General features: G+C 39.5%; 2 protein-coding genes across 4 annotated transcripts in view; one reads left to right on the top strand and one right to left on the bottom strand.

The window, feature by feature from the left end:
• The window catches only part of AGBL3 (AGBL carboxypeptidase 3), a 54,909-nt gene extending 40,576 nt beyond the window's left edge, over positions 1 to 14,333 (top strand). For all 3 annotated transcript variants that reach the window (XM_070755959.1, XM_070755957.1, XM_070755960.1), the window contains 6 exons: positions 2,061 to 2,132; positions 2,980 to 3,153; positions 5,597 to 5,621; positions 7,583 to 7,794; positions 12,909 to 13,158; positions 13,901 to 14,333. In XM_070755959.1, coding sequence (XP_070612060.1) covers positions 2,061 to 2,132; positions 2,980 to 3,153; positions 5,597 to 5,621; positions 7,583 to 7,794; positions 12,909 to 13,158; positions 13,901 to 14,132 — 965 coding nt within the window. In that variant the 3' untranslated portion in view covers positions 14,133 to 14,333. The remainder of the gene's footprint in view (positions 1 to 2,060; positions 2,133 to 2,979; positions 3,154 to 5,596; positions 5,622 to 7,582; positions 7,795 to 12,908; positions 13,159 to 13,900) is intronic.
• The window catches only part of ARHGDIB (Rho GDP dissociation inhibitor beta), a 114,071-nt gene that overhangs the window by 89,502 nt on the left and 4,994 nt on the right, over positions 1 to 19,575 (bottom strand). The window contains exon 2 of the mRNA XM_070755965.1: positions 15,775 to 15,814. The gene's annotated coding sequence lies outside the window, so the exon portion shown is untranslated. The remainder of the gene's footprint in view (positions 1 to 15,774; positions 15,815 to 19,575) is intronic.

The raw sequence follows: 19,575 nt of genomic DNA, 5'->3' as shown, positions 1-19,575 counted from the left end.
ATTTCGGGCAAAGATTACAGAAGAACTGGAATTTATTCTCAGATTAGATCGCTTCTTCTAGAGTCTGAACAAAGTCTTCTTATATTTTATATTGTTACTTAGTACATCTACTGGACACTTTTTGTGTTCCCAATTCTGCATTTTAACAGGAAATTAAGTGTGGAAACTTTATGTAACAAAAACATTAATCTTCCAACCTGCCATATAATTTCCTGATAAACTCATGGTGAATATACATATGCTAGACATTCTGGATACATTCCAATTCTACAAAACACTAGATGAGCATGTCTTGAGATCTGTAATTTTTTATTTTTTAGTGAGCCTTACTGTGTATATGTATGCGTCTACCAATTTCTTGAATTTTTTATATTTGATAAAATAGACACTTTTTCAGAAAAATATACTACAAGAAAACATTTTAAAAATTAGGATTAGGGTTATTTCTAGTCCCATAGATGTTTCACCAAAGTATATTCATTTTCGAAAGCGAGTTAGAATGTGAAATCTTAACCCTAAGATTCTGTTAAGTCACAAAATATATTATATGTCTTAGGCTAATCAGTTAACCATCTTAGATTATTATACTTTCATTTAATAATTGTAAATATGACTACTAATTGAACTACCACATCAGTCCTTACTTTTCCTCTTCTCATGACTAACTCTCAAATTATTTTATTAAATATCAATTGTCTTTGCATTCAAATATGGAAATTGTTATTACAAAATCCTTAAACTATAATTTAACATTCTGGATTATTTCAGATCTGATAAACATAGCTTCCTGGTGGACACACACTGATATAAATGCAATAGACACTGCTCAAAAAAAATAAAGGGAACACTTAAACAACACAATATATCTCCAAGAAAATCAAACTTCTTTGAAATAAACTTTCCACTTAGGAAGCAACACTGATTGACAATCAATTTCACATACTGTTGTGCACATTCAACTTTGTACAGAACAAAGTATTTCATTCATTCAGATCTAGGATGTGTTATTTGAGTGTTCCCTTTATTTTTTTAAGCAATATATTATATTATTATGTTACAGCACAGTACTGTATACATGTATACAGTTTATTTTGAGATGAGGGAGAATGGAAAAGAGCAATGCAAGGATAGAAAACAAATACATAAGCCTGTTGCCTGTGTTAATTTATTTATTGAAATAAGCCATTTTTTCTTAGGGTATACTTATTAACATTAATTATGTGAAGTTATATAAGAACTGTCCCAGATATTTCTGTTTACCTCTTGGAAAGTAAAACAAAATAGACATAACTTTTAAACAGACCTTTCAGGAAGGTTAATATTTTATGTGCATCATCATCATCAGTTAAATTTATATGGAACCCAAGTTTGGGCCATTTCCAAATTTTATGGTACCTTAAATGCTAACAGATACAAATGTCTTACCATAGACAGTAAACCTTAATAAACTATAGTATAATTCAGATGCATGAAGTTATGTTTGAGAGAGAGTTATGTAAGAGTCATTCATTCATTCATTAGATTTCTATGCCACCCTATTCCTCGGACTCAGGGCAGCTCACAAAAAAAGTGAATACATAACATATAGAAATCTAAAATTAAACATAGTAAAACCCCATTTTTTTTAAAAAAAAATCAATCACTCACATTCAATCAATCATACAATAAAAGATACATAATAATAATTTAATAATAATAATTTATTAGATTTGTTTGCCGCCCCTCTCCGTAGACTTGGGGCGGCTACTGGTCTCTGTCATATATCCTATTCTATAAGCATTAGTCACCTTTACCAGTGAACAAGTTGGTTCATTTTGTTCATTTATCTATGTTTTATCAATACAGATAAAAGCAACAGCCATAGGCTTCTGTGATGATGAGGATAGGTATGAAATGTGTGTAATGACATCCCAACAGAAACATTGTGAATTATATTTTTCCTCCAATATTGGGATACAGGTACAAGAGACAGGATGGCATTTTTTATCATCATGAATGTCTATGGCCACAATAAAACCATTACTGTATCACCTTTCATATCTTTAATTTCTTTTTCTCAGATGCTGTACCAAAAGTGCCAAATAAATATACTCTTCAGTATCTGAGTAATTATTTCCCTGAGCAAGGATTAAGTGAGTAATTCATTTATAAGTATGATTAAGATAGAAATGCATATATAAACAGTATATTTACAGGCAGTGCAGTTTAGTGAAATTGTGACTATAAAATACAGATTTGTAGCCAAGCTGTTTCAACAGTGCTTGTTCCCAGGTCTAGTCACAGTTTGCAAGAATAAAGTCTTTAATTCTGCATTTTATTACAGTGGGAGTGGACTATGCTTCTTGATTTCCATAGGCAAATTAAGAATTAGATTCCAGTGTGACAAATTAATATTATTGAAAAACTATTGAAGAGTAAATACTGTTACAGAATGTAAACATACATAAAATGTTCAAAGGAAATCTAATCCCTAAAATGCTGACAACTAAAATGTCCCTAATAGTCTTTTGGGTAAAAATTATTTTCTTTGAGGATGGAAGTAGAATGTGGCATGAAAGAAGTGAAAAGTGTTAAGTGCTTGATACAATTTCTATGGGCCAAAGACAAGTTGACATTTGCCATAATTATTTTTGCAATTTTGCAATTCTTGATAAAAGAATTATGCTTTCAGCTTTTTATGATTATGAAAAAAAACTAAAAACAAAATATGATTATAGTACAGTAGTAGTGTTTTACAAAATTCATTAGTTTTGCATTTTTTAAAAAAATTCAAGCTTAATATTAGTTCACTTAATTGTACATAAATGTGCACACATTCAGCATTTTGTCGTTAATAAGGTTGTATATAGAGTATGAGAGAGCAAGTCTAGGCACTTAAGAGCTAGATACGTTCCTTAACAATATTTGATACAGTCAACTTTTATCATGTCAAAATTGTATTTCAACAATAAGTCTGGGTTTGGTCTTTTATATAAACAGATTTTGGATGGGACCTAACCCACCCTTTTAAGCACGTTGTTTCCCAGAGACTTTTCCTACCTCCCACTGCCCATAACCAAATGTGCAATGCACCAAGGAAAAATAATGCACTTCTGGGTTGCCGACTTCCTAGAGTGGAAAATATGAAGAGGGAAGTAAGCATGCATCCAAAAAGTTAAGTATTGTAGCACAATATTATGAGATGGGGGAGGGGGAGGCAATACATAGTAAAAAGTGATCAACCATGCAGGTACAGTAAATATATGGTAATTTCCTTTCATAGGCAAATCTGATGATAATTATAGACAGTTTTAGAAGCCTTCTGTAACCTGACACCCTTCAGTTGTGTTAGGGCTGGGGTGTCAAACTGGTGGCCCATGGGCTGGATTCATCATCACGCCCGTCTCAGCTTCGTGAAGGGAAAAAACATCACATGATGGCAAGGTGATATGCAACTTTGACACCTGTGTGTTAGGGCTATGACTCTGTTTGCTGGTTCTCACAACACCCAAAAAGTGACAGACTGGGAAGACTCAAAATCATGAAGATATTAGGAAAAAAATTAGATATTAGAAACCACCAAACATACAAGTGCTTAGAAATTTTCTCATTTTTAGCTAGACCAGGGGTGTCAAACCCAAACCCAGGGGGCCGGATCTGGCCCGTAGGGTGCTTAGATCCGGCCCACGGGGCTGGCCTAGAAACAGCATACAACCAAGGACGGGCCTTCAGTGCTCTGCTAGTGAAAATGGAGCTCAGGTGGGCCGCACATCTTTGCTCACAGGGGGCTATCAAAACAAACTAAAAATATCAAAAGGAGAAATATTTCCCCTTTTGCATTTGAGCATCCAAGAAGGGACAGGAAAGGGAAAGAGGAAAGACAGAAAAAGAAGGAAAGATGGGAAGAGAGCAAGGAAGGAAAAAGAAGGAAAGAGGGGATGGAAGAAGAAAAGAGAAGAGGGAAAGAAAAAGAAGTTAAAGAAGGGAAGAAAGGAAGGAGATTACAATGAGAGAGAGAGGGCGTCTCAAGGAAGTACTACCATAGGTGCCCCCAACACGAGTTCCGTGTCACACCCACCATGGCCATGGCCATGCCCATCATGGCCAACACCCCCCCCCCCCCCCAGTCATCCGAGATCAAACACAACCCTGACGCAGCCCTCAATGAAATCGAGTTTGGACACACACACCATCTAGACAACTATCCAATAAAGTGTGCTTAGTTACAACTTGTTCAAGCCCCATTGTAGAGTTTAATGGCTAAATAGGGATTTTAATTTTGATCTTATTTTATCATACATAAGACTCTTAATAGCAAAACCATGGCCAGTTATTAATATATGAAAATGGTTAGTGTTGGAGCTCCACCATACAAAAATAAAAGGTTATCCTTTCTTGAATATTATATACTATATCAGTGATGGTGAACCTTTTTTCCATCGGATGCCAAAACTGTGCATGCATGCACTAACACACATGTGAGTGCCCACACACATAATGCAATGCCCCTCTTGCACGTCTCCCCTCCATATGCGTGCGACTCACCACGCATGCACATGCGACACCGCCCCCTTTTGGCCTCATATCCCAAAACAGTGGTGGGAGAGGGGGAAAGCAGCCTATCCCCAAATGGAGCTGGAGCGGGGGAAAGCCCCTTTCCCCAGACAGAGCTGGGAGGAGGGGAAAAGCCTCTTCCCCCCGAACGGAGTTGAGAGAGGGAAAAATCCTTCCCTCCCCAAATGGGACTAAGAGTGGAGAAAGCCTTGTGTGCCCGGACAGTGCTGAGGTGGAATCTTCAGAGATCTGGGAAGGCATGGACTGCGGAAAATGAGGAGAAAGCATGAGTTTCTCTGACCCAAAATCATCTGCACTTGCACATGCACAGTGGAGGTGAGCTGCTCAACGGCTTGTGTGCCTGCAGAAAGGGCTCCACATGCCACCTGCCAAACCCATGCCAAAGGTTCGCTATCACAGAACTATATCATTCTAGAATAGTTAAAATACATGACCTCAAATGCAAAAACAAATGTGCTTGCTTGAGTTCTTCATCAATAATCTAAAATATCACAATTTTGATGTTTAAAATATTTGGGAGTCGTTTTTTCATAAATTCCATATTAACTATTTAGGCCAGTGTTTCCCAACCTTGGCAACTTGAAGATATTTGGACTTCAACTCCCAGAATTCCCCAGCCAGCGAACGCTGGCTGGGGAATTCTGGGAGTTGAAGTCCAGATATCTTCAAGTTGCCAAGGTTGGGAAACACTGATTTAGGCTAAGTCCAATTTTGTTTTGTTATAAATCATTAATAAATCAAATTGAATGGGAAGCTAAAATTTTGTGTTAAAAGTTGATTTACAATACTGTATCTTGAAAATGTTTAAACCAAAAGGCCATGCCATCTGCTTAATTTTAAGTGTCCAAATGAACGAACATATGAAGAATTATTTTCTTGTATAAAAGCTACATTAATAATAAAAATATTAATATGGTTCTCTACCAGGGAAGAGAGTAAAGATTTTCATTCTTTACATAAGAAAGGATTAAAACCCATGTAATAAATAAGGACCTTTATTTTTAATTATACCATATGTCGTCTTTGTATCTCTTATTTGTAGCATCACTCATACAACTGGACCCAAGGTAGGAAAACTGTATTTGTTATTAGTGATTTCAGAAACCCTCATATTTAACCTTGGGGGGAAAATCTCACAGAATCTAATTTAATTTAATACGGATCAGTCAGTATAACACTGCACATGTACTTTATAAAATTGTTTGCTCTAGTCTTTGTTTTAATTAATATTTTTATCATTCCTTCTTACAATAAATTTTACATTGCAAGTTTGGGTGCAAGTACTATTTAGTAGGTTTATTTAGTTTAATCAAAAGTTCATTCTATTTAACTGAACAATAAATTTCATATAATGTATATTAGAAGTAATTATTAAAGAAAATCTGCAAAGGGTAAAGGGTTAAGAGATAATTTCTTCTCTTTCATATTGAAGGTTGGAGTGCTCTCTTCTGGGATAAAGCTTGCCATGACACCCACATATAATTTAAAGAGAGAGGAGAACACTTTTCATTTTAGAAATGATATTTTATTAGTGCAGATACAATCAGTAGATTATTCAGATGTCATAATCTCATATTTTAACTGGATTGTAGCCAAGTGGTAATATCCAGGTTTTAATTTATTCAGCATTTTAGTAAATTTTATGTTTCTGCCACAATAATACAGGGTGCATTCCAAAAGTAATGCATTTTTTAAAAAAGTAATTGATTGCACAGATTTGCACAAACACTTAAAATTCTTCAAAGGACTGCCCTGGGGCCTCTACATGTTTTTTCCAGCGACTCTGCCATGACCGGTACGCACCCTGGAAGGCATCTTTGGGGACCTCTCGCAACGTCTTCGTCATGGCTGATTAGATCTCTTCTATGGACAAAAAAAGCACCTTGCCACAATGCGCTACGAGTCTGCGAGTTCCTGGCCAAACCTCAGTTGCCAATGCTGCCCCCCCCCCCCCCATAGTCCTGACGTCACCCCAGCAGAGGAAGAGATGAGCCATGACAAAGACCTTGCGAGAGGTCCCTGAAGACACTTTCCAGGGCATGTACTGGTAAGCAGAGTCGCTGAAAAAATATGTAGAGGCCCAAGGACAGTACTTTGAAGAATTTTAAGCATTTGTGCAAATCTGTCCAATAAATTACTTTTTAAAAACAATTGCATTACTTTTGGAACGCACCCTGTATGTTTTCTAACCTGAAAAATACTGAATGCTATAAAGCAGTGGTCCCCAACCACCGGGCCGCGGACCAGTACCGGGCCGCGGGGCATGTTGCACCGGTCCGCAGAGTCAGCAGCTGCCAGCCCTCCTACCGCCGCCCCCTCCCTCCAGCGCTTCGCCTCCCGCCAGGCAAGAGGCCTTGGGAGGCAGGTTCTGCCAGCCACAGGGTGATGGATGGGACAGAGGGGCGGGAAGGACCAGGATGTTCAAGCCTCTTTTGGCTTCTGCCGCGGCACGCCTTTGTGTTTTTGGCTGGGGGGGAGGCAGGAGGGCCGGCCTGACCCCCTCCCTCCAGCGCTTCACCTCTTGCCGGGCAAGAGGGCTTGAGCCGCAGATTCTGCCGGCCACAGGGTAATGGCGGGAAAGAGGGGCGGGGAGGACCAGCACCCCCATGCTTAATCCCGCCCCCAACCACACCCCTTTCCGCCCCCACCAGGCCATAGAAAAATTGTCTTGCTGAAACTGGTCCCTGGTGGAAAAAACGTTGGGGACCACTGCTATAAAGTCATTTCATCGATACTTCAAAAATTCACTTATTTAAAATGAATTATGGAAAATTTGCTTATAAAAATAGAAAAGAAACATGTCAGGAGTTCCTGGAAACTCAAAAGCAAGTCAGAATTTTCATATCCAAATATAGCGTTAATGTGAGCATAAATACTATTTCACAAAACAGTTGGAGTGACTCTACTGTATATTTCAGAAGTCACAACATTTTTGAAGTGTATCATTTTGTATAACATCTAAGAATTGGTTCATTTTGCTTATTATTTTCTTCTGAGCTTTGAGGTGCTTAATCTTAATCTGTTTCAGATCTTTATATAAACCTCAAACAGAAGCAGAAGATCACTGTGAAAGGGGTTGTGTCACACTACAGTTAGAAGAAAAAGAAATACAAAATATTGCTCTAGCTCAAGAAATCCATTTAAATGCTCCATATAACAAAGCTGCAACCTGGAGATTAGAAAAGTATCAAGCTGAAAAGACCAATAGTTGTGGAGAGAAGGCATCTCCAAAAATCAAAGGTTTTTTCTCATATTGCAAATTAAATCTTTATCAGTTACAATGGGTTTTACTGTATATTCTCATCAAAATTTCTAAAATACATTGGCTAGTTTATTTGTATATTAAAAAGGGCTGGACCTTATAGTCTTTCAGGTCTCAATGAGCAACTTGTTACATAAAATATTTTAGTAGATTAATTATCTTTCTTAGGAAAAGAAACACTAACTTTAACTTGAGGATTTTTTCTTAATTGATGAAGAATATTCTGATAATATTCGTGTTCAGAAACTTCAAATCGTCCAGAATGCAGCCGTGCGAACGGTCATGGGTCTCCCTAGATATACCCATGTTGTTCCAACATTCCGCGGACTGCACTGGTTGTCGATTGGTTTCTGGACACAATTCAAAGTGTTGGTAATGATCTAGAAACCCTACATGGCATCAGACCAGATTACTTATGGGACCACCTTCTGCTGCATAAATCCCAGCAGCTGGTTAGGTCACACAAAGTTGGCCTTCTCCAGGTCCCATCAACCAATGTTGTTTGGTGGGGCCTCGGGGGAGAGCCTTCTCTGTGGGGGGCTCAGCTCTCTGGAATCATTCGTACAGCTCCCACACTCCTCACCTTCTGCAAGAGTCTTAAGACCCACCTATGTCGCCAGGCCTGGGGCAATTAGACCTTGCCCCCGACCAATAAATGTGATGCATGGTGTGATTGGATTGTCTGACTGAGTAATACATTGGATTTTTAGTTGCACTTTTTTAATGTATTAGATTTGTCCTGCACGCTTTGTTTTTATATTTATTCTGTGAGCCTCCCCGAGTTTTCGGAGAAGGGCAGCATACAAATCTAATAAACAAACAAACAAACAACAAAAATTACTAGAGACAAGTGACTCTCAATTAAAATGTCCCTATGGGGTTTTAAAGGTATAACCAGCACTTTGAATTGCGCCTAGAAGCCTACTGGAAACCAGTGTGGGCCATGCAACAGTTGTGTCACAGTTGTGAACCTAATGCATCCAGTACTGGCCACTGCTGCACCCTGGATCATTTGAAACTTCCAAATGCTTTTCAAGGGCTGCCCCATGCAGAGCATGCTGAAATCCAAATGGGAAGTGACTAAGGCATGAATTACTACGAGCAGCAGGGCCCCTTGTTGAAAGGTCAAGATCACAGATTTCACACCAATTCTGTCTGGGATAAAGATATCCCAAACAGTTATCAATTGGAAAGCTTTATGAGGACTGATATTTTATAACTTTGAAAGAATAAAAAATTAAGATGGGATAGAGTAATAGTTGATTTAAATCCATGTGCTGAAGTCTAAAATGGCAAGTAAAAAAAAACCCTCAGCAATTACATGCCACTTCCATATTATTGCCAAATAAACTTACTTATTTTTTATATTTATTCATTCATTCCATTCACTCATTCATTTTTTTTGTCAAGCATATATAAGATTATAGTAAAAGTATAAACATATATTTGTGAGATGGTTTTGAATACATGGGAACAATAGGGCAGGCTTATGCACCAGTGATGCACCAGTGATGGGCAGCAGCCAGTGTGGTCAGGTGCTCCGTCCCGGTAGGAAATTATGGGATGCACATTCAGCTGTGCGTCCCTGACATGCGCTCATGTGCCCCTGTATGAGATTTGGCTTCTGCGCATGCGCAGCAAGCAAAAATTTTGGTGAGGATGCTCACGTGAGTGAAATTTCAGCAATTTTCATCAATTTTTGCTTCTGCACATGCACCCGTGCCCGTAACAGCCTCGGGGGGCGCACTGGTAGTGGCCCTTCACTGTTAAGCATCTGCCTTACAGACCTCTTAGGAATGGGGTGAGGTCAACAGTACACAGTCTAAGATTAAAGTTTTGGGATTGGGGGAAGAAACCACAGAGACAGGTAGTGTATTGCAGGCATTGACCACTCTTTTTTTTGCCAATGTGTAAAACAATGTATGTATTGGTTGAGATTTGAAATTGCCACTTATTTTACCATTCTGACACAGAAGATTAGCAGCATTATCAGTAGTGTTGAATAGTTTTAGATCAACAGTGAAGAGAATGCAATTGTTTTTAATATGATCACAAAGGTCATTTATGTAAAGAATAAAAGGTGTTGGCCCTAGAACAGTGACGGCAAACCTTTTTTGTTTTGGGTGCCAAAAGGGGATGCGCATGCATAATAATAACATGTTCGTGTGTGCCCACACCCATTCACAGCTTGATGGCCAACTGTAAGAATGGTGTGTATGTATATGAGTGCGATTTTCTTTTTATAATAACTTTTATGGGGGTTTTTTAGTTTGTTATGTTTTAACCTCAGTTAACTGTTTGACTTCTTTTACTGTTTTGTATTTTGTATTTATTTATTTTATTTTATTGGACTTATTCTTATTGTACTTTTACCGCTGTTGTAAGCCGCCCTGAGTCCTTCGGGATTGGGCCGCATAGAAGTTGAATGAATGAATGAATGAATGAATGAATGAATGAATGAATGAATGAATGAATGATGCAATGCCCTCCCCCCATGCATGCACACAACCCCCATACTGCCCCCCATGCATGCGCATAGGCCTCACTGAAGCCTCTGGACTTCCAGTAGACCCGTTGGCCCATTTTCCACCATCTCCAGGGTTCAGGAGGCTTTCCTGAAGCCTGGGGAGAGCGAAAATGGCTAAAAATAAGTCCAAAACCCGGAGCTGACATAGGGCAATGCCTCGCATGCCCTCAGATATGCCTCCACATGCCGCCCATGCCATAGGTTCGCCATCAATGCCCTAGAACTTTGCCTTGGGGCACACCCCTGTTAACAGGTACAAGATTTGATATAGCATTTAATATTTTGACCACTTGTTGCCTGTTTGACAGGAACGCAGTTGTCCATTTATGTAGAGGGGCAGAAATCCAATAAGATTGCACTAGTTTGTTGTGCACCACTGAATCAAAGGCTTTACAGAAGTTTATTTAAATTGTGTCTATTGCTTTGCTTTCATCGGGTTGTCTAGTGACTAGTCCATACATTTTTGCAGTTTAGGAATTGCAGATTACAGGATAATTTTTCCCTGAAACCAAATTGTTTGTTAGAGAGTAGCTTGTTTGTTTCTAAGTGAAGGGTAATTGATTGGTTTATGATTGATTCCAAAACTTTGCAGGTGATGCAACATAAAGAGATTGGTCTATAATTTTCAACTAAGCTGGGGTCTCCTTTTCTGAAGATAGGGATGACCATGGCTAATTACCATAAACTGGGCAGGGAGCTGGTCTTGAAAGATACTGTATTTCAAAGATTATGCTTAGAGGTTCTGCTAAGTCGGAAGTGCTTTTTAAGGAAGTAAGCACATAGTCCATCAGGTCCAATAGAGGGGGTTTTAGGCTGAATAGTGCTTTTTCAACATTATCTTCTGTAAAATCAATTTGTGTTAGATCGTTGTAATTATTTGTGATACAACTAAAATATATTGGCATGGGCCATTGCTATTTGCAAAGACTGAGCTGAATAATGTGTTCAAAGGGTTGCCTTTAATGGTTTCATCATTATGGTCATTACTATTAGGTCATTGGGGGGGGGGTGGATTTTGAGTCTTTAAGATGGTTGTTTACAAAATTATAGAAGGCTCGAGTGGAATTGGTGTATAGGTTTTCCTCTTGTTTGATAATTGCATTAATTAACTTGCATTTAAGGTTAGTAGTTAGTATAGAGGAAGTAAGTGGCGTGCATACCTAGCTTTGAACATTGAGATGTTGAATGGGGTTGGATGATTGCGGGTTAGATGTTGGGATGTTGAATGATGGAAGATTGGATGTTGAAAGATAGATTGCAGAACTTCCTTTTGATGCAGTCTGATTGCGGGTTAGATGTTGGGATGTTGAATGATGGAAGATTTTTTATAATAAGGGTTTTTAGCTGTTTTATTAAATTGGATTGTTACATGTTGTTTTTTATCATTGTTGTTAGACGCCCCGAGTCTGCGGAGAGGGGCGGCATACAAATCCAATAAATAAAATAAATAAAGATTGGATGTTGAAAGATGGATTGCGGAACTTCCTTTTGATGCAGTCTGCGTGGAAGTCAATGTATAAGTCTCTTTCTCCTTCGTTTAGCTGTCTTTTTAGTTCTGCATGAAGTTCATGGGAGCGGACTCGTTGTAATATAAATAGGTCTGCTTGAGAGCGAATTTGTTATAATTGGCAATTGTGTTGAGTGTATAAATAAATTTGCGTTTGCTGGACTCCTCCTTGCAAATGACTCTGCAAAAGAGTGGGGCCACTGAGCCATCGTTGTTTTTGAACTCAGGGCCATCTCTAGAAATTTCAATGATGTCTTCGGAGGAAATAGTTGATGTATGATGGCTGCTGATAATGTTGTGTATTTTTGTGATATCTCGTTTGTTGCAGAAAAGACTTCCTTCCTTCCCTCCCTCTTTCTCTCAGACGTGCACACATTCTCTGCAGAGCACAGAATCCTTTTATTCATAAGAAGGGGATTTTGGGGGAAATTTAAAATATCAGCTTGAATTATCATAAATGAACATAATGATTTATGATACAAAGGCCAATTTGAAATACATTTTTTCCTAATATATAAGAAGATACATGCTCACATGACTACAAGATCTGAAAGAAGGGTACTGCAGAGTGGGAGATTATTTTACTTCTGTAGAATAGGTTACAGTGATCCCTCATTTTTCATGGGGGAGATGCGTTCCAAGACCACCCGTGAAAAACAAATTTCCGTGAAGTTAGAGGAAAGATATATTTAATGTATTTAACGAGTATTTGGACTTTTAAAACCCACCCTTTGAATTAAACAGTCATTCTATAATGTTTCTCAGCTGGAATTACATGTGATATCCTACCAGTTTCTTTAATAGAGTATAGTAGTACTGTAAAAGCATTTTATGAATTTTTAATGGATTTAAAAATTTTAATGGATTTAATGGATTTAAGCCCCTTTGAAAACCCATGAAATAGCGAATCCATGAAAGATGAACCATGAAGTAGTGAGGGATTACTGTAATGTGAATTTATGTCACAGAAAAAAATCATGTAAAAGGGGTTAGGACCAAATTGTTGAATTGTAGGTTACATTTAGTTGTCTTACATTTACTTGTTTTTTTGATCACAGGTTTCCCCGAGACACAAAAAAATACTTTACCTGGAAGCAAAGAGAAAATAAAGGAATTGTTACCAGCAAGGAATGCTAAAACCAACAAAATTGGTATAGGGAACTGTGAAGAAGGTCTTAAACTGAACAGATCTTCTCTTAATCAAGATTTACTGCTCTCCCTTCCTTTGATGTCTGAGGGAAAATACAGTCAATCCACTGAAAAATATTTGAGGAATGAACGACATCTAAAATCCTTGGGCCGACACCGGTAAGTAAAATGTAGTTTTATTTTATTTTATTTTATTTTATTTTATTTTATTTTATTTTATTTACTTGCTTGCTTGCTTGCTTGCTTGCTTGCTTGCTTGCTTGCTTGCTTGCTTGCTTGCTTGCTTGCTTGCTTGCTTGCTTGCTTGCTTGCTTGCTTGCTTGCTTGCTTGCTTGCTTGCTTGCTTACTTACTTACTTACTTATTAGATTTGTATGCCGCCTCTCTCTGCAGACTCGGGGCGGCTTACAAATTTATCTATTCAGCCTGACTTTTAATGCTTCCATCCAAAATTGTTTTGTGATTCCTGTTTGTAATGAAAAAATCAAGTTTGTGTAACAATAGATTAAAATAGATTAAAACAGAAGATTCAGCAAAACAGTCCAATTCCAGATCATAAAATACTTCACTGAAGTAAGTTTCAATTAAATTATTTTGCAAATAGTATAAAGAAGCATTATGAATTCACTGAATAAAGAATGTGGCCACAAGAAGTCAGGAAGAAAAAATATACTTCTTAGTATTTAGCATTATGTATAACGTTTTGTACTTTTTCAAATTAAGCAGCTTTCAGTCATCTGTGTTTTACACCGATTCACTGATTCTAAAAAAAACCCCCATGGCCTCTGTTGTGGTGGGGAGCCTCAATTATCAACAAGCATGTTATGAACCGTATATATAAGTAGCAAAATAATTTTAAGGTATTGCTGTTTTAAATTACTTTGGTTTGCTTATTTGTGCAGGCCACGCCTGGCTACTTTACTGACTACAAAAGGGCCCAACAAAGCAATTTTAGTGAAACATTCTGAAGACGATGAAACAACCAGGTCTCTACTACAAAGCAGGCCAAAAATGCCAACGAGAAACCTGCTTTGCCACAGTGAAAGCAAATTTTTCCCTAAGAGATGTAAAAGTGACAGACCTTCAGTGCAAGATCTTCCAAACACAACTGAGAGGATTTCTTTTCATGCATAACGCAAGATGCAGTTTCTTTTGTACCGTTTCAGATGACCCAGCAGTAATATCATCCGAACATACTGCTTTACCTCTTTAGACATCATACTGGGAAGATGTTGCATGCAGAGCAGTTGCACTTTCACAAGATTGGAATATTGGATACAAACTAGAACATTTGGGAGAGAGGTGGCTGTGAATAATATAAACAAAGCTAAAATATGGTCTGATTTATTTATTTTTATTGTTAGCCAATTGCAGGGAAGCAAGTTGAATCATTTCTAAATATAATATTTCAAAAAAACAATCTGGGGGAAAAATGAGGTGGGTATTGGGTTTCTCAATGCTAAATCATATTAAACAGGGGTAGGATTTTCATTCCATAATAAGGTGTTGAATCTAAAAGGAAAGAAAAACTATAAACTTGAATAGTTTCTCTTTGGGGTTTGTCTTAAGAATGCAATAGACGAAATAAGGTTACTTTTCCAATTTGGGGCTGCTGTCATTAACACCATGTTTCTTATGAAGAGGCAAAATGAACCTCCCTGTATATAAATGACTTGGACAATCCTTATAATTAACTCTTATCTGTTTCCAATGAACTCCAGCTTCATTATGTCAAATCTACAAATAACTGCCATGTGACCAATTTTGTATTGGAAGACACCAGTTTTTGCTGATCCACAGTAAATTCCAAGTATGAATAATTATGTGTACCTGCCACCTGATGGATCCAGTGAATCGATATCCTATCCATGAAAACTTATGTTGTAACACATATAGTTGTGTTTAAACCACAATGTCTCCACATCTTCTAATCTTGCACTACTGTCTTCAGGTGTTCTATATTGTGGCTGGCGTCATGTCATGTTCGATGGTATCCAACCACTGGTATTTGGCGGCTTGGTTTTCTTTTAACTGCTTAATTTTCCAAACATTATTGCTATCATTAATGAATTCTCCCGCATAACATGTTAAGGCACTATTTTTTGCAGAATTACCTGGAATTAGAAATACATGGAAATTCCAGTCAGTGTTTGAGTAAACTTCTATTATCCAACCAAGGGCTTCTGAATAGCCAAGATCCCACTAAAATAGGGGCGGGTGATTAATTTCTCTAAGGGGTTACATGGGAAAATGGAATTGCAAAGAGTCACTCCCCTACCCCCTGCCACACCCTGTCCCCTGACACTGCTCCCACCAATGTTAATTTTCACTTCAATTCCTCTTCTGTTCCATTGGAGCACTAGTTATTTTTTCCTTTCTCTTTTTTTTTAAAAAATACCTCTACATTACTATAAAAAGAGAGAGAAAGGAAAAAATAATCAGAGACTTGAATATTTGAAACAATTCATCACTTATGTGTTGCTGGAATGGCTCAACAGATTAGGCCTATATACTAAAAAGTTTAATTAAGTATACAATAATTTTTTTTCAAAAATCAGTAAAAGTTGAAGCATTTTTGTCTGAACAGGATTTTTAGAATAGATAGGAGGAAAAATCAAAATTAAATGTGTTCCATTTCTATACCCACACATAAAGCAAAGTCAAATTGCTCATATTCAGATATAAAAGTATTAAAAAACACCAAGATTTCATCTTAGCAGGTGTTTGTATGCTGGGTAGACATTATACTTGTTACAAGAAAGGAGTCCTTACTTACTGACCACTTGTTCAGAGACTGTTCATAGTTATCCGTAGTGCTGAAAAAGATTTACAAACAGTTGTTCATATGATCATCATTTGCAATCTTTACACGAGGCTTGGAAAAACAAAATCTGTAGAAAAACAAAGTCAGTAGAAAAATACAAGTTGCAGGCTTAAAATACAGAAGGATATTGAGAGACGTGAACATTGGGCATATCTAACAAAATGAAATTCAATAGTGAAAAAAGTAAGGTTCTACATTTAGGCAAGAAAAACAAAGTGCACAGGTACAATATATGTCAGTGATGGCGAACCATTTTTGGTTCACATGCCAAAAGGATGTGTGTGGATGTGCTAGCAAGTGCGAACGTACCTACACCCCTTCTCTCCCCCACACATGTGCCCTCCCACATTGCCCCCTGTAAATGCACCCAGGTGTTATTGAAGCCTGGTATGTGAAAAAAGTGCCCAAATGGCAAACCTGAAGTTCAGGAAAACGCACTTCAAGTTTGCTCATTGTGCTGTTTTTTGCACTCTGGGGTGCTTCCCTGAACCCTCTGGATTGCAAACCCCTCCCCCCCCTCCCCCCCAACACAACAGCAAACTGAAAATGTGTTTTTCTGAACTTCCGGTTTGTCCTTCGGGGAATTTTTTTTCCCTCTGGGGCTTCAGGGAATCTTCCCCGAAGCATCCGAAGAGCAAAATGGCCTTTCCCAAGGCTGAAAATCAGCTAGACAGCGCGCATGTGCACTGGAGCTGACATAGGGCAATGTCTCACATGCCCTCCAATGTGGCAGGTGGCACACTTGCCATAGGTTCACCATGTGTGTTATCAGATGGCTAAAGTCCCAGAGCAAAGATAACCCAATAATAATTACCAACTGTAGCCAGAGTTCTCAGATGGAGTTTTCAGATATTAGCTGCAAGATCAAGTCTCCTTAGCAAAGCCAAGAATGTCCTTTTAAAATCCAAACCAAATGTAAGAATCATAAGATGAATCCTCAAAGAACAAGGTTGTTTTTCTGCCACAAGGCGAAGCATGCCTCATCTTTAAATAGTGTGAGGGCTTGACCCAATTATCCAGCAGCTCTACTTATGAATGACTCTTCTCCTGGACAACCATTCGAGTCTCTTATAAGACCTTCAAACTCTAGCATCCAGAAGCGGCTCCTCCTCTTCCCCTGAGTCACTCAGCCCTGGAAATGCTAACTCATTGTTGACAGGAAGTGCTGAAGGCCTGATTTGTTGTTCTGCCCCAACCCCTCATCACTGTCACTGTCAGGTGCTAGAAATACTGGACGCCTGCCTTGCCCTTCCACTGTCTCTGCGCCCTCGGACTTGGAGCCCATAACTATTTACACAGGATGCGAGCGAACGATCACAATGTGGTACCTCGCTCAATAGTAGTACAGTGGTACCTCAAGATACGAACCCCTCGTCTTACGAACAACTCGTGATACGAACCCGGGGTTCAGAAAAATTTTGCCTCTTCTTACGAACTTTTTTCGAGTTAGGAACCGGCATTCGGAGACTGCTGGGAAGCCGCGTGGCTATTTTAAAAGTTAACAGCCGGGCGGCGGGGCTTCCCAGAAGCATCCTGAACACCGGTTCGTAACTCGAACAAAGTTCGTAAGAAGAGGCAAAATTATGCTGAACCCCGGGTTCGGTTCGGGAGGTTGCTGGGAAGCCCCCCCAGGCCGGCTGCGACCTTTTAAAACACCCGCGCCGCTTCGCAGCTGTCTCCCGAAGCCGAACGCGGAAGTTCGGCTTTAGCGTTCGGCTTCAGGAGACAGCTGCGAAGCGACGCGGGTGTTTTAAAAGGTCGCAGCCGGCCTGGGGGGCTTGCCAGCACCCCCCCAAACCCCAAACCTGGGTTCGGGGGGGTGCTGGCAAGCTCCCCAGGCCGGCTGCGACCTTTTAAAACACCCGCGCCGCTTCGCAGCTGTCTCCTGAAGCCGAACGCGGAAGTTCGGCTTTGCCGTTCGGCTTCAGGAGACAGATGGGAAGCGGCGCGGCTCTTTTAAAAGGTCGCAGCCGGCCTGGGGGGCTTCCCAGCACCCCCCCGAACCCCGAACCTCAGGGGGGGTGCTGGGAAGCCCCCCAGGCCGGCTGTCACCTTTTAAAACAGCCGCGCGGCTTCCCAGCAGTCGCCGAAAGCCGTTTTTTTGTGGGGGGGTTTTGGTTGCACGGATTAATTGACTTTACATTGTTTCCTATGGGAAACAATGTTTCGTCTTACGAACCTTTCGTCTTACGAACCTCCTCCTTGCACCAATTAAGTTCGTATCATGAGGTATTACTGTAATTGTAAGAGGGATCTTGGAATCCTAATAGACAACTTAAATATGAGCAGTGAAGGGCTACCAAAATTTTTACTACCACACTGTGGGCATGGCTTATGCAGGACACCCTGCATTTTCTTTCAATATCTTGGGTGCTCTGGGGTGGAGCTCCATTTTTTGCTATCCCACTGTGTTTTCCTCCATCCAGGCAGTAGCCCACCCCTGAATATGAGCCAGCAGTGTGCAGCAACTTATAAAAATGCCAACATAAACAGAGGGATAGAATCAAGATCATGTGAAGTGTTAATACCACTTTATAATGCCTTGGTAAGGCCACACTTGGAATATGGTGTCCAGTTTTGGTCACCACGATTTAAAAAAAGATGTGGAGACTCTAGAATGAATGCAGAGAAACGCAACAAAGTTGATTAGGAGACTGGGGGCTAAAATATATGAACCACAGTTGCAGGAACTGTTTGTGTCTAGTTTAATGGAAAAAAAGACTAGGTGACACAATGGCAGCTTTCGAATACCTTAGGGGCTGCCACAAAGAAGAGGTAGTCAGGCTATTCTCTAAAGCACCTGAGGGTAGCACAATAAGAAATTGGTGGAAACTAATCAAGGAGAGAAGCAACCTAGAACTAAGGAGCATTTTCCTGAGAGAACATACATATACATACATACATACATTTATTGTTTATTTATTTATTTATTTAATTAATTAGATTTGTATGCCACCCTTCTCCGAGGACTGGGGGGGGGGGCTAACAGCATATAATGTAAGAATACAGTAACACAGAAAATCTCAATTTAAAATTACAATATAAAAATCCAATATTTAAAAACAATCATACCAGTTAAATCATACAACATATATCTCATTTCATTGGCCAGGGGACTGAGACCTAATTGCCCCAAGTCTGTCGACATGTGAATCTTAAGACTCTTATGGAAGGCAAGGAGGGTGGGCAGTGCAAATCTCCAGGGGGAGCTGATTCCAGAGGGCTGGGCCCCCTGTTAAGTCTGTAAAAAGAAATTCTGTAAAAATACTGTCTCTGTAAATTTAAAATGTGAATAAATCAAAGTCGCGTCTGATTGGTTAAGACGCGCGGCCGTTTCTTTTAGGCGCGAGCCTTTAAAGTATAAATAGAGCTGCTTTTGACACTGACAGCTCAGACGCGTTCCAGGCTGGAGTCACTTGCTACGAGCTGAATAAACGGAACCGTCTGTACCATTCCTGACTGGTCTGATTTTTTTCACTGGCGACGAGAGAACGAAGAATCCACGTGTCAAGAATGAACAACCTCCAGATCGGCCGGGCTCCCGACTACTTCGACCCCGAAAAGTCGTCATGGGACGCCTACATGGCAAAATTCGAAATCTTTCTCGAGGCGGCTGGAATGGGAGAAGCCGAAGCCGACAGGAAGCGGGCGATTTTCCTAAATTATTGCGGGACTGAAATCTTCGACCTCGTTCAAACGCTGACCGACCCGCTCCCGGCTAAAACCGTTCCTTGGGACGACCTCCAAACAAGA

The sequence above is a fragment of the Erythrolamprus reginae genome, chromosome 6 (assembly GCF_031021105.1).
Source record: "Erythrolamprus reginae isolate rEryReg1 chromosome 6, rEryReg1.hap1, whole genome shotgun sequence".
In the NCBI taxonomy this organism is placed as follows: Eukaryota; Metazoa; Chordata; class Lepidosauria; order Squamata; family Dipsadidae; genus Erythrolamprus; species Erythrolamprus reginae.
Note: the sequence above shows the minus strand (reverse complement) of the source record. Positions and strands in the feature narration are given on the sequence as shown.